Here is a 14,525-nt window from a genome sequence, read left to right as displayed (position 1 = left end):
ATCCCTAAATACGTTTTTTTTATATAAAGAACGAATATAGGTTACCCTCGGATAAAAGTGAATCAGCGTTAGATCTGTCTGAGTTTGTATCCTATACTGTTGAGTACAAACCTCATTGTGGTAATATGGCACGAGGCAGTTTACCAAGTATGCAATACAAACAAACATACCTTTACAATCATACCTTACATAAACTTTCATCTCATTTGATAGACGATAAGGTGCAGTCATACAATAGGCCTTATCAAACCTCAATGAAAGCATATCCTGACCTACATTGAAGTGTAAATTATGCATTGTATATCACTTGTAGTCATTGAATTGGCATAGTATTACTATGTGTCATTTGCTGTTGCCTCTCGAAACTTTATAGTTGAGAATTGAACATATGGGTGAACAATTCCATGCAAAATCAATTTAGATTTCTTAAGTAGAGTGTTGGAAATGAGCAAGTGAGGTATGTCATTTAAGTGCTTTATTGTACAATACATCGACGATATTGCAGGAGATCTTTAATACATGGTCGTTGAATATGTAGAAACATTGAAATTTCCTGTAGTTTTTTATCCACTGCTTATTTCTGATTTACAGAAGAATCACTGCATCCGCGGAGGATACGAACAAACCCTAAGAAATGTTCATATTTTAGCACCAACATGTCTAAACATTGAAGCATTAGATAACGTGATGTTCCATGATGGCATTATTTGCTTTGAAATCAGCTAAAAATGGAGATGCTCATACAAACAAGTTAGAATATAGTTGTTTTTTATAAAGCTATTGAGTAGGTCATTGGCAAGTGTATATAGTGTATTATGATTGCCTACTAATAATATTTTCTTAACTTATACAATGACGTCGCAAATTGTATATTTGGCGTCATTTATTTGATTTATTGTTGAGAAGCACGCATATGGTAAGTGGCGTTACGTGTAAAAATATTTTGATAAAGAAAGAAAATTTCCGCCGATTTAAAGGATATTACTCAAATTATATTCCTCCAATAAAAGTGAATGGACTTTAGATTTATGACGTAACTCTCATGCGCTCGACCTATTAATTGTGCCTCATTTCTTCGTTGAATAGTTTTCCGACAAAGGCATCGTTGGTAACAAATTAGTATAAATGCCACCATCTTATAAATTCTTTTATGCTAAATGATGTTATTATGTAATGTTTGTATGCGTGCGTGTTCATATGTGTGTTTTCTGTCCTCCCTTGTGTGAATACATATTTTTTCCAAGAAAATAAACGTTTTAAGCTCACACCATTGCCTCTGAAACTGTCAACATTTTTCGACCATTGTGAAGTTAGAATTTACCAGTCGACCTTCTCTATTCCCCATCCCTTTCACCTAACACATTGCACAATTAAACTATAGATAATTTCAATAATTTTTCACTGTGATTTACAGGTGAGAAAATAGCATATGTCAAATGACTTTATGTTTAAGAATAGAAGGAAAATATTCCGTCAGCACAAAGCAGATATCAGCTAATATTAGCGCAGGAAGCAGTATTCTATGGCCTGACGTTTACCGAAGGGTAGGCAGTATGGTCCTTGACCTTCTTTCTTGACATACAAAGCCAATAGAAAAGCTAATAGAAAAACAATTTTATGTTATGTCGGTATCAAATCTGTTGTAAGACTCATTTGATTTTGTTTTCTCCTTGGGTCAACTTGTAAAAACTCAAACCGTACAAGAAAACCGCCTTAAAAATATACTACATACGCATGGTAGTTGTAACATTTTTATCAGATCATCCGTTTTTGGCGATAACGCAAGTACCATAAAACAATAAATCCAACTGTATAAAAGACCTGTGGCAGGGAGCCATTCTACGGATTCTGAACTCAATCGGTTTCCAGTGTTTGAATCTACGACTGATCACGATGTACCTGTTGCTGACCCTCGCGCTGGTGGCGGCTGTCCAGGCGGTCCAGGTGAAGGATGCGGTCCCGCTGGACATGCAGCTCGCTCAAGCCCGTGGGGCGGGGTCCAACCCTGTCGGTATCAACGAAGACACCACCTGCTACAACCATCCGCAATCCAGCGCCTATGGTAACGTCTCCAGATTTTGATATTAATTACAGTGCTTTGTCCTTATTTTTTCAATTAGAAAGCTGGAAAATTTAAAAAAAAATCGCTAACGTGGCTAAGCTTGTATCTCCCCTCGCCCCGGTTCATCGCTGGGGTTGACTTTCTTAGCCACGTTTGGGATTGTTTTCTCACCACAAAAGCGCCACCTACATCGGCTACATATAGCGGAGAGAAGCAGAACTCCAGTTAGAAGCTCTGACGAAGGTGTCTAAGAGACATCGAAACGTAAGCAACGTAAGTACCTGCGGGTTGTGTAAAAAGAATTCTCCTATATCCTATAGCGTTATTTGTCTCAATGTTTTGTAGCCGCCAGCGCCCCCTTCTACCACGGCACGACCCCGCTGAACCTGCGGCGGTCCGTGGACGAGGTCGGCACCCTGTGGCCGGTTCACCGCGTGCTCATCTTCAGGGAGACCGTCTTCGAATGGGGCGTCGGCTCCGACAACTTCGCTGACAAGGTATGTATAGTTGTCACTTCATCCCGGGCAATTGAAGTATTGCGAGTGGCAATTCTCAGCCTCTCAGGTGAGCCGACTGCAGTTTACTTGACATCCGCTTGGCGCGATTTCAAAGGGAGAACTAAACGGCAGTACACGTACAGATTCTTGTTGTTTCTGAATATTATGACGGTTGTATCTTTTGCTCAAACGTTTCCATTTTCCGCATCCCTCAAGTGCACCATACTTTAATTACCTCCATGAAAAAATGAAAATGGGTGGTATTGTTTTCAGTGCCACGTGTATTGGTGTGTGTGTGTGTGTGTGTGTGTGTGTGCGTCTGTGTGTGTGTATATCCATATATTTGTGTTCATGATAACTTTTGAACCTCTTGTCTTTACCGCGTCGAGGTCAGTCACCATGTGGCCTTTAACTATAGAAATCTCCACCGGCGGAATACTGTAGTCTCCGGTACCTTGGAGATAGTATCAAAGCTGGCAAAGGAGTATAGCCGGCCAAAGGGAGTCAAACGGGCACCGGTGCCGCCATACTCCTTTGCCAGCTTTGATGCCATTTCTAAGGCACCGTAGGGTCTGCTTGGAGACTAGGAAAACTGTGTTGCTCCCCTGACCGGTTGCCTCCCCCCGCAGGTTGCCTGGGAGGGTGTCCGTGAGCCGTCTGACTGCTCGGTGAGCTGGTCCGGCAGCGCCGCCGGGTCCTCCTCCTGTACCCTGCAGCAGGCCATGGACTTCAGCCGCGGCTACAAGACTCGCTACGGCAGTTACGACCTCCTCTTCAACAACTGTCATCTCTTTGTGAACCGCATGATGAACTACCTCGACTCTGGCTGCACCCGCTACCCATAGATCGTCTCCGTCTCCAGGTGGTTGGAGAAATGTGACTACCCCAAATTCTAATTCGCCGTAATAAGGCATTATATGATATCTAAAATCTGACTATAAATAAAGATAAAAATCAAAGCATCATGTCTTCACGTTTTACCGATTGTATTGTGATGCGTATATTGTTATTAGGATCTGTTCACACTTGTGCGTATATTCAAGACCGTATGAGTTGCGTATTGACATTTTTTGACTTTCGTAAAGTTTGCAAGGTATAACTAGTTCTTTTATGACGTTGGATACTTTGATTATTTGCTCTCCATTGTGCTGCATTGTTCTGGAGACGAAACAAAAAAACTGGTAAGCTACTTTTGCCACAAACTTTTCCAAACCAAAAGAATGTCGATACGCAACTCGTACAAACTTGTATATATGCATATTAGTGTGACGCGCCATCCTCTATGAATAATTTTCTCACATATCTTTTTGTTACAAATACTCTTTTTTATTGGATTACAAGATGTTAGCTATGGAGGCACCGATCCTATTGGTTATACAAGTTAAATATATATGCTTTTCAAAAAAAGCCGAGTGAGACCCAAAATCTCCAAAGTAAAGACCAAGCCTAATTTTACACTGACATAATCCTCTTCCTCTTCCTTTTGAAGCGACCGCAATCAACAAGCTGATTATTCTGTCGCTTGTAAGAGAAAAGGGTCAAGGTCATTGGCCAGGGTTTAGGCTTTCACATAAATTTGGAGGCCATTGACACAAAAGTGTCAATGGTGGAGACTTGAACAGCCGCTTGATGAAGTAAGTTCCAGTCTCTGACTGTACGTGGCAGGAAAGAAGACTTGCGGTACAATGTCATGGCTGAAAGAGTTCATGGCTAAAAGTCTTCACACTGGTCAGACGAATTCAATTTCTTGATTTTCGAGTCTTTAAATGAAATTATTGGAGATTCAACTTATAATATAAAAAAACGTAAAGCACAACATTGCCTTTATTATTTTTCCGATCCTACAATATGGGTGCAATGGCCTAGTGGTTAGAGTGTTCGCCTTGCATTCGGTAGGTCGTGAGTTCGAACCCCGGCCGGGTCATACCAAAGACTTTAAAAATGGTACATGCTGCTTTCTCTGCTTAGCACTCAGCACTAAAGAGAAAGAGTATGGAAGTTGAACACACATCACTACCAGCGGACCAGCCCCCTGCTATAGTGACTTGCACATGTGTGGCCCAAGGGCTACTCGAAATGGAGATGGGCGCCACCCCAAAAGCATTTGCACAGATGTAAGGGTAACTTTAACAATATGGGGGCACGATTGGTAAATTTGAGACGCGTCACATATGAAGCGCACTTCTACAGTTAGGTACCTGTGAAACATCCGTGAAGCCGCTCATACGTGACAACTTCACGCCTGGCTAACACGTACTTGAGTCACTTGACACGCCCACAAGAATGGCCCTTCGCTGCGACCAAAGTGTCCTCGAATATTCTTTGATTGAAAACGTTGACGTAGAAACTACCGTTGCGGGTGAATGGACACAAACACAACAAAATTTATAGATGAATTGTGATAAAAGACTCATAAGTAGTATACATTGACAGTCCAGACAAAATGATGCATTCATGCAAATGTATGTAGATTTGAACAATATCAATGGTTTCATTACGGAAATTTTATGGAAACTCATAGCTAAGGATTAATTTCTGCATACCTTGGTTTGAAATGAGAATATTACAATTAAACTAGTTCAATAATGACTTCTACCAACACAGATGATCTTTCCAGTTAAGTTTAGGAGGTGTAGGGGCCGTTCTCAAAAGCCACCCCCTCTAGGGATACCCCTCTATAAATCGCGGTCTAAACAGACTTAGAAAAAGTTTAGTACATGCAAGTAAATATGAATGTACATGGCAAACTGGTATATCATAATAATCTACATATCACATTATGAATGACCTTCATTCATAATTTAAAAATCAGTTCGGTTATAAAGGTTTGGGATACAGAGTTATGCATTATATTCTCTGAATGAGTCCAGTTTACATCATCATCTGACGTTATTGCATGGTTACATATCATTTTACGTTCTTGCGAATAGTACTCACAGTTCTTCAGCCATTAAAGTTAGTTAGATACATTAGTATATATGGTCTGGCTGCTAGGTGTGGCCTGCTTGGTTACGGGATGTTGTTGTACCCCACACTGCTCCTGTTGCCATGGCAGCCCTCAGGCCACGCCCTTCCTGTGCTTGTTCAGGTAGGGGCCCCAGTCGGTTGGTGGTTGGACGATGTCTCTTGGTTTGCCCTTCACCTGTTAATTACATTGCTTTTTCATTATTACCTGGGACTGTCAATACCAACTTGCCGTTACTAACACACCTATATTGAGCATCCTTCTACGCAGGGACATCCAACGGCGAAACCGCCCGTCTGGATGTACCCTGCTTTCTCAACCGTCACTCTTAGTTCCTGACCGCCCTGCTTATAAATATTAATGAGCTTACCCTTATATATGCGAGAACCCTTTTGAAAACTGAAAGGTCTATTCTCTGATTGACTGACAGCTGGTTTGTGGCGACGCCCACTGGAACTAAGAGTGACGGTTGAGAAAGCAGGGTACATCCAGACAGGCGGTTTTGCCGATGGATGTGCCTGCGTAGGAGGAGGATGTTGAGCCCCTCATACACTAGATTCAGTAGGCCTTTATAAAAAAGATGTTTGGTATTCTGCATCTTCAATCACCTCTACGAACTTCACAAGCATACTAATATCCATAATGCAGGGTGATTCTAATAACGAGTCACCCGTTTAGAATTTTTTAGGGTAGGCCATGTTTATTTAACTATGTGGATAACATCCTTTGAGAACCCCGAAACTGATGCAAGCGTGCGAATGAAAAAGTTCGGCCAAAAATGTTGCCTTTGATCATAATGAAATCTAAGCCTTTGATCATAAGGAAATCTAAGTGGTTAGAGAAAGATTGAACACATGACTAAAACACACATGTATGTGTATGTGTTTATGTATGTGATATGGTTTTACAACTTCTTTGTATGGTCAAAAACATATTTTTCTTTGCCCTGGGACAAAATTGATGCACTCCCGGATGCCATCCATACAACAAAATCAACATGGCTATAGGAATGGGAGGAGAAATATTGTTTCCGGTTTGCCTGGCGACTCTAGCGTTTTCTGGAGCTAACAAGGAACGTAAAAGTTTCAATATCACATTTAAGTGATGACGACACTATAGAGTCGTTTTGTAGTCTATTCTCCTTACTGTCGTAATAGACAATATTCTGACAATACAATAGACAATATCAAAGGTATGCTCTTAACTCATGCATTTCATTTTCACATTGTTAAATGTGGCCAAAATCAAATAAAGAAATTCCCTACCGACTGACCCTAATCTTTCAGGACAGTAATCAGAAACATAACGTTAGAAGTACAATTGATGGTTTTGATAGAAGGGCTCATATCACTATAGTACAGATCTCATTGCCAATGTATAACTGAGAGGGTATTTGCAAAATCATGCCCGGAGGCTAATTGCACATACAGTATCGAAATATTGATTGACTCGGCCAATGGTCAATTAACAGCAGATAAAACTGAAACAAGGGTGACAGAAAAAAAGTATTGCAATGGCGATACTAGAAACAGTCATGCCTTCAAGTACCAGGGTTACCAACCTAGGATTGATGTGTTTAAAAATTCGTATTTCTCTAGAACTATCGTAGAGGGGAATTTGTTATCACCGGTACCAAACACAGTATAGGGGCATCTTCTCTGGATAGTTTTAAAGAACATGTACACTTGCAGATAGATGAGCAAAAGTGAGGTGTGACGGGTCGTTCAGTGTAATATAACCAGCTGCTGCCGCGCCGCGTGCCTGTGAAGCTGGTGTGTTACGCCGAAGGGCGGTTATACCGGCTATATAGATACAGATACCGACTGGTGGACGTACCGACTGATAAGTATCAGCTCAAAAACGAACTAGATAGTGGCTGGGTCGACCTTCCCCAAGAAGGTTATGTTTTTGCTTTGGTCTGTTTACCTTTCTTTTTGTCTGTAGAAAGCATAACTTGTATAAGTCATACTTGGACCTTGGTGGTATTTTTATGTTGGTATGGGATGAAAATCCACCCATCCATCTATTTCGTCGATGTCGCATGACAATAGCAAGAAACGATTACCTTCCCTGGCGACTTTGCTTGGTACTGTAGCAGAATCTACGGTTTGGGGCAGTTTTCTCATTCCTCAGTAGCATTACAACTATTGCGTTCTTCGTGCTATGATATCTCTATTTGTGGTAACGTTCCATTATATTCTACTAAGAAAAATTATACAAAGCAATTCTATGGTACTGACGAACTAAAAAGTTTAGTTAGTACTTACAACATGTATTTCTACAACAAAATGTAGGGAGTTTGAGTTTGAAAGATCGATTTGGTTTAGTTTAGTTTGATACAGATCTCCATTAGTGACTAGTCTTCCTGGAGTCCGGGTGAGTCGTAGAGAATCACACATTCTAGACGAAAGGATTTGAACCATCGCACACCGCACCATCGCGCGTGGGGGTTCTTTAACGTGCGTGGGGTGTGACTCTCCCAAAACACAGGACCTCCATTTAACGTCCTATCGGAAGGACTGCCATAGCCGAAACTAGGTACTCATTTTCACCTGAGTAAAGTGAGAAAAGCCGTGTTAAGTGCTTTTCCCAAGGGCACAAGATCGGTGACACGGCAGGATTCGAACTCGAGACCTCTCGGTCACGAGCCAAACACGCTGCCGCTGCACCGCTGCGTCGCTGCGCGGTAAAGTGTTAATGAATCAAGCAGACTTACCAGCATGGCCAAAGGGATGAGGGCCACCCAGGTCACCGCTGCAAACCAGTTGACGACGTTAGCACAGCGGAAACAGCACACGGTCTGTAACATGTGGCTCACTTCAGACATCCAGCGTCTTATAGCTGGACAACAGCGACTACAGGTCGGGGCTGGGCGAGAAAGTAAGGATCAGTTTCATTCAATTCATTTATTCAATTTTCTCCTCAGGGTTGCCCAGCTCAGTGATTGACACTCATTTGAAGACGTGTCATGTGCTACAATTAAACAGTAATGCATATACAGTCCAGGGCTTGAAATACTTTTCTCTGCATACCTGATGCAGGTAACATTGGAAATTACCTGCACTAGACAACTTTTACCCGCACCACTCAGAACTTAGGAAGTATATGTCATACTAAAAACTGTTCAGAAACCATTGCCATCATTTTTTTTATACTAGGTGTAACAGTCGATGTACCTGGAAAATATCCATACACACCTACATCATATAGTACATGTACACCTAAACCCAGTACATGGACCTGTGCAGGTTAGGTGCAGGTAGACAACAGAAATGCCTGCACAGTTCTACCTGCACTAACCTGCATATGCAGGTGGTATTTCGATTTTTTTCGAGCCCTGACAGTGAAATAAAACAGAAAATTAACATACAATAAATGGTAATAATGGTAATGAAAATAGTGAAAATAATCTCATAATGATAATAGCAAAATTGATAGTACTAGTGCATCATGATGACTATAATACAAATTATAGATACAAACAGTGCCAACAGGGAGACTTTGACTTTATCTCTCCTTCATACAATATCCAACATGCCTATCCAACCTGCTCAAAAATCGTTGGGATCATCAGTACTTAGTTACTAGTATTCATAATGATCAATTATTGGTGGTTTAGAAGAACACAACTTTATATCCAACTACTCACAGTAGAGATAGGTGAGGGCCACACACTCCAGTAGGACGAACATGTACGGTTGGATGATGAAATTGTAGTGGGATACGAGGTTGCTCAGGTATTCACCACCCTAAGAAAAGGAACAATTTGGTACAATGTATACTATATTAGACAATGTTTTGGTCGGATAACTGTCACTGAACACCCTCCACAGCTGCAACATTGAAACTTCCATTAAATCTTGGGTGAGAGTCAGAAAACTCAGGGTGAGATCCAGTAGGGTTGCCACTCCTGTTCTCTCAGTCCCTAACAAATAAGATTATAACTGACTTGTTCGGCATTTTGTTCTGTTTTTGCACGGTTGCGAAAATTGTAAAACGCTCGCTTGTCCAGTTGACACGTGAAACGCTCGTGAAACGACAGGTTCACAGGGAGAATAACTACTGGCTATGTCAGGCTAATTGTGGATCTAACTAAAGTCAAAGTCAAACAGAACTACAAGCACTTGGCGTCGTGTGTGGCGTAACTGGTAGAGCGTTCGGCTCGGAATCTAGAGGTCCTGATGAGCTCGATACCAGCCGTGCCCCCCGACGTTGTGCCCCTGGAAAAGGCACTTCACACGACCTTCCTCACTTCACTCAGGTGTACAAATGGGTACCTGACCTCGGTCGGGGAGGTGAAAAGAAGACTAACTTTACCTTCTGTACTAAGTATCTGGCACTGTTAATATAAGTTACTAACTTGAGTGCAGTGCCACATTAATATTGTCCTTGTATGTTCAAAAAAGCACTTCAAAGGACTTAAAAAAACACCGGAAATATCTGCGAAGTAGATTACCTGCGTCACGTACGGCAGCCCCAAGAGGAAGAACAGGAAACAGACAGCCACAGTCATCACACCGTGCAGCAGCGCCCTCTTACTCAGCAGCCCGGACTCCTTTCCTGGCATCCTTTTGATCAGTCGTCTCGGGATCAGGTCCATCAGGGAAGTGATGACCGTCTCCAAGTAGGTGATCTAATGCGTTTATTGAGCAACATGGCTTGCAATTTGTTCGAATCACACGCTTCTGTGAAGCATGTTCTGCCTCTCTGTGTCTGACTGTCTGTCTCTCTCTCCTCTCTCTGTCTGTTTCTCTTTGTCTCTCTCCGTCTCTCTCTCTCTCTCTCTCTCTCTCTCTCTCTCTCTCTCTCTCTCTCTCTCTCTCTCTCTCTCTCTCTCTCTATCTCTCTCTCTCTCTAGCTATCTAGCTATCTAGCTATCTGCCCTATTGTATGTACAAACCTGGCATCCGAAGGCCAACAGAAACACACATAGGAAGAACAGAGCTGCCCACGAAGACCCGGATGGAAGCTGAGAGAACCCCGACACCATGGTGACAAAGAGCATGGTTGTCCCTAAAGCGAGAAAGCGCCGATTCAAACATTGAAACAATGGTCCACGTCCATACTTTCGGACGTAACGTTACATAAAGCAACCTCCTTCACAGACTTCTAGGAGCGCCGGCGTTTGTTTATGGGGAGCGAGAAAATGATCTCCCCGGCCTTTCAATACTGAAGTTTGCCCAACGTGAATCAGTGCTTCAAGCTAAAATCATTCTTCTACGTAGAGACATCCAAAGGCGACAGCAAACCGCTGTTTGTCTGTACTCTGCTATCTCAACCGTCACCATCAGTTCCTGTGGGCATCGCCACAAACCAGCTCTCAGCCAATCAGAGAATAGGCCTTTCAGTTTTCAAAAGGGATATCGCGTATATAAGGGTAATCTCATTGATATTTATAAGCAGGGCGGTCAGGAACTGATGGTGACGGTCGAGATAGCAGAGTACAGACAAGAGGCGGTTTGCTGGCGTCGTTGGATGCCTCTGCGTAGGAAAATGACTAAAACGTCAGCTCTCCTATAAGTATGCTACACAAAGAAGCTAAAAGGGTAAACGGACCCTTTTAGGACACTTTTTGCTTAGTATGGTAATGGAAAGCGTACACTTTTCAGAAGAGTAGTTAGTATTTAAGGATTAATGACCCACCCGAGGTGCATATGGTGTGATAACGCCTGGTCCTTTGCTATAACTACCGTGTGAAACCACCGAGTGAGCGAAGCGAATGAGGTAGTTTTATGAGGTGGTTATAGCGAAGGACCAGGCTTTATCACACTATATACACCAAGGAAGAGGCGGGTCAAATTCTGACCAATCAGAAGGATCGATACACATCAGGCCGGCCGAAATCTATGTGTTACGGCGTCATATAAACCAACATGGAACGGGGCCCTCTGATTGGTCCGCGGCGCCTGGCTATATGATGATATAAGTTAATGAGTTCCGCTTACCTGACCAGATCATGTCTCTAATGTCCACCCCGCCGATGTTGGCGAGGTAACCGTATAAGCCGGCCATGGTCAGCACACAGAAGATCATCACCAACAGTTCTACAAACACCACCACAATAGCATCCCTGAAAGGGTAAGTTATACAAAATATAATGTACAAGAAAGTACAATGACTATTAGTCAAACTTACACTTTCAGTGAATCCAGTTATCTATCTATCCATCCATCCATCCATCTATCTATCTAATAGTATCTATCTATCTATCTATCAATTCATCCATCCATCCATCCATCCATCCATCCATCTATCTAATATCTATCTATCTATCCATCTATCTATCTATCTATATCTATAGACATCTATCTATCTATCTCTATATATATAAAGAAGGCTTTTAGAGAGCACAGACTTAAACCTCTTCTTCCTTACATATGAAAAGTTGTCCGCCTCCCCAAAATCAAGACCACAAAATGTCTCAAAAAGACGATCTTCCAGCATACCAAATATCATTGTAGTCCATCTAGATGTTCTGAAGTTATACTGTCCTTAAAAGACATAAATATACACGCAGCAGAGAAAGACACACGCAGCAAACATAAACAGTGTATCCAATGTTGTAAGCATTTACTAGGCGTACATCTATGACATGTATCGTAAAATTCTTACCGGAGAACATTGTTGTGGAAGCGGTTGTAAGAGGCCAATGTTGTGTAGCCGCCGAAACCAAGGGTCAATCGGAGAACAACTGCGCTGATCAGACCCGAACCAAAGCTAGCATCCTGCACGGACAGACATAAACACCAATAATAATATTGTCTAGGATCAAACTTATGTATCTTATCCAGACATTTATGACATTTAACAACGGTGACAACAAATTGTGCAAAGCACTTGTGAACAGTCTTACTGCCCCTACGGCCACCTGAGCTACGGGACGAGTGAAGTGAAGTGACAACAAACAAAAATTTTGTATCTAAGGACTGTGTATGCTAGAATAACTAATTTTACGTAAATGGTAACTAGTTAACGGTGGTCTCTCCTGTCATGCTTCAGTTGATTCATATACATACATAAATAATAGAAAATAAAACTGCAGTCGCATAAATGATAATGCAACACTTTCATGCCCTACGTGGCCACGTGGGAGAACTGGCTTTCGGGGTAGTTTTTGACCTGACCGAGCCCCAGGTTGAATTGTAGTCGGACTTAAAATGAACCCGGGGCCCGGTAACAAATACACCTTTCTCACGCAGTGGTCATGATAGATCGAAGACGAGGTCAATGAGGCAAAAAGACAAACCTTATTTCTAAAATCAGCTCCCATTTAGTTTTCCACCAAACCACACAACTTTTCACAATATAATATCAAACAATAGATATTATAATTAGTGTTATGTACCAAAGTATGTAGCAATTTAGAGCAACGTAGACTGATCCCAAAGTCCCTTAAGAGATGCAAAGTAAAACATAATAATGCAAATATTTGGCGGACCATTCTTATTGGTCACTTTCCTAATTGCCAGGCTTTCATTGCTTGAACTGCTAATTATGATGGACAGTCTGTTGTTTGCCTCATTGAACTCGTTTTAGATCTATCATGGCCGCCGCATGAGAAAGGTGTATAGAGTCCGTTAGCTTATCGTGAGCACACCAAGAGACACCCCGTGGTATCTGGCAGCCATCATCATCATCATCATCGGTCGACGTATTTACACACGACGGGGTTATACCGCCCCTTACGGGGTGACATACCCTTTCGCTGGCTAATTACAAGACGGGATGCGCCAGGTGTCCTGTCTGGCAGCCAACAGGGACAAATCTGTGGCTCCGGGGCCCGCCCGGAGGTACATCCCTGACACTGGGACCGAAGCTTGAGGTTTCGTGGGAAAGAAATGATGGAGGTGTGTGGGTCAACTTCAGCTCTGCTGAAGGTCAGGTACCCACTTCTGTCTACATTTACTGGAAATACTTCTCATGCAACATTTCAACAATGTCTTTCAAGATTTCATGGCATTATTTTCAAAGGGACGTCGGCCGGAAACAAGAAGGTAAGTCTCCTTGCTGGAAAGTATTGGCCATAATGATTTGAAATTTGGTGGATATTGATAAAAGGCTTCAGACTATATACTTGTGCCCCAAAATGTGAGCTGTGCACCTTATTTCTGGGTGAGACCCAGGCCGTTTCTATCACCCGTAAATAACTTCATCGGGTTGGCAATTATTCATATAGTAAGGTTCTTTAGGCACAACCAATGAGTACTTACTTCCAAAGTTTCGATGTTTATCAGACACCATCATCAGGGTAGAATGACTGGAAACTACTTCTTGCTACTACTTAACAATTGTGTAATAGACTGGGAGGGGGCTAGAGTCATCGACAGAGAGGAAAACAGAAGAACACGCTGGATTAGGGAGGCAGTTTGGATCAGAAAATCAGCTCCAGTCATGAACAGAGACGAGGGGGGATACAAGCTGAGCCATCGAGACGTTGGAAGTAAGTACTCCTTGGTTGTGCCTAAAGAAGCTTACTATACGTATCTATCCGCCCTCCTACCTACGAAAAGCTACTTACCCAGACCGGACCAGGCGTCATGGCGTACGCTATCCCATCAGAGGCTCCCGGCAGAGTCACGGCACGGAGAAACAGAAGGAACAGAAGAAACAGCGGGAGGATAGTTGTGACATACGCAACCTGTTCAGAGGAAGCATAAACATTATATCGAAATGTCAATATCAAACATTTTTTACCCCTACAACAAAAGTATGCAGCACAAACACCTTTTCTGAAAACATTGGAAGTCTTCACCTAGTTCTCGCTACTCTCGCGAGAACCAGGTCACTCCGTGAGCAAGATGGACTGATAGCCATAAAAAATTTGGAGGTACGTGTGTTTACCTTTAAAAAGTAGTCACAGCGTGCTTGAGGAAAATTCTATCAATTGGGAAAGAGTTCTTGAACGTTTAGAGGGATTAAGACATTGGATGTTAAGACTAAACTAATTGTTTTCATCTTCACATTTTTTGTATTGTTTTGGTTTTGTTTTCCCCTTTCATAT

At 42.2% G+C, this 14,525-nt stretch overlaps 2 protein-coding genes across 2 annotated transcripts in view; one reads left to right on the top strand and one right to left on the bottom strand.

Annotated features, from left to right (window-relative positions):
- Nucleotides 1–1,835: 1,835 nt before the first annotated feature.
- On the top strand, nt 1,836–3,518 carry LOC118424633. Its single transcript, XM_035833286.1, has 3 exons — nt 1,836–2,062; nt 2,408–2,559; nt 3,189–3,518. The coding sequence occupies exons 1-3, from the start codon at nt 1,894–1,896 to the stop codon at nt 3,402–3,404; spliced, it is 537 nt and encodes a 178-aa protein (XP_035689179.1). The 5' UTR covers nt 1,836–1,893; the 3' UTR covers nt 3,405–3,518.
- A 2,031-nt stretch (nt 3,519–5,549) lies between these two features.
- LOC118424185 (sodium- and chloride-dependent glycine transporter 2-like) overlaps nt 5,550–14,525 on the bottom strand; it is a 15,341-nt gene continuing 6,365 nt past the window's right edge. The window contains exons 6-14 of the mRNA XM_035832722.1: nt 14,043–14,162; nt 12,137–12,249; nt 11,470–11,594; nt 10,425–10,537; nt 9,981–10,157; nt 9,174–9,273; nt 8,241–8,392; nt 6,953–7,004; nt 5,550–5,701 (exon numbers count right to left, since the gene is read on the bottom strand). Of these exons, the coding sequence (XP_035688615.1) occupies nt 5,550–5,701; nt 6,953–7,004; nt 8,241–8,392; nt 9,174–9,273; nt 9,981–10,157; nt 10,425–10,537; nt 11,470–11,594; nt 12,137–12,249; nt 14,043–14,162 (1,104 nt within the window). The remainder of the gene's footprint in view (nt 5,702–6,952; nt 7,005–8,240; nt 8,393–9,173; nt 9,274–9,980; nt 10,158–10,424; nt 10,538–11,469; nt 11,595–12,136; nt 12,250–14,042; nt 14,163–14,525) is intronic.

This window comes from Branchiostoma floridae, chromosome 10 (assembly GCF_000003815.2).
Source record: "Branchiostoma floridae strain S238N-H82 chromosome 10, Bfl_VNyyK, whole genome shotgun sequence".
In the NCBI taxonomy this organism is placed as follows: Eukaryota; Metazoa; Chordata; class Leptocardii; order Amphioxiformes; family Branchiostomatidae; genus Branchiostoma; species Branchiostoma floridae.
Note: the sequence above shows the minus strand (reverse complement) of the source record. Positions and strands in the feature narration are given on the sequence as shown.

Excerpts from the sequence above, each read along its gene's own strand:
- LOC118424633 (XM_035833286.1), top strand. The coding sequence starts at position 1,894 with ATGTACCTGTTGCTGACCCTCGCGCTGGTGGCGGCTGTCCAGGCGGTC. Across the intron at positions 2,063-2,407 it reads TCCGCAATCCAGCGCCTATG|CCGCCAGCGCCCCCTTCTAC; the intron begins GTAACGTCTCCA and ends AATGTTTTGTAG. Across the intron at positions 2,560-3,188 it reads CCGACAACTTCGCTGACAAG|GTTGCCTGGGAGGGTGTCCG; the intron begins GTATGTATAGTT and ends CTCCCCCCGCAG.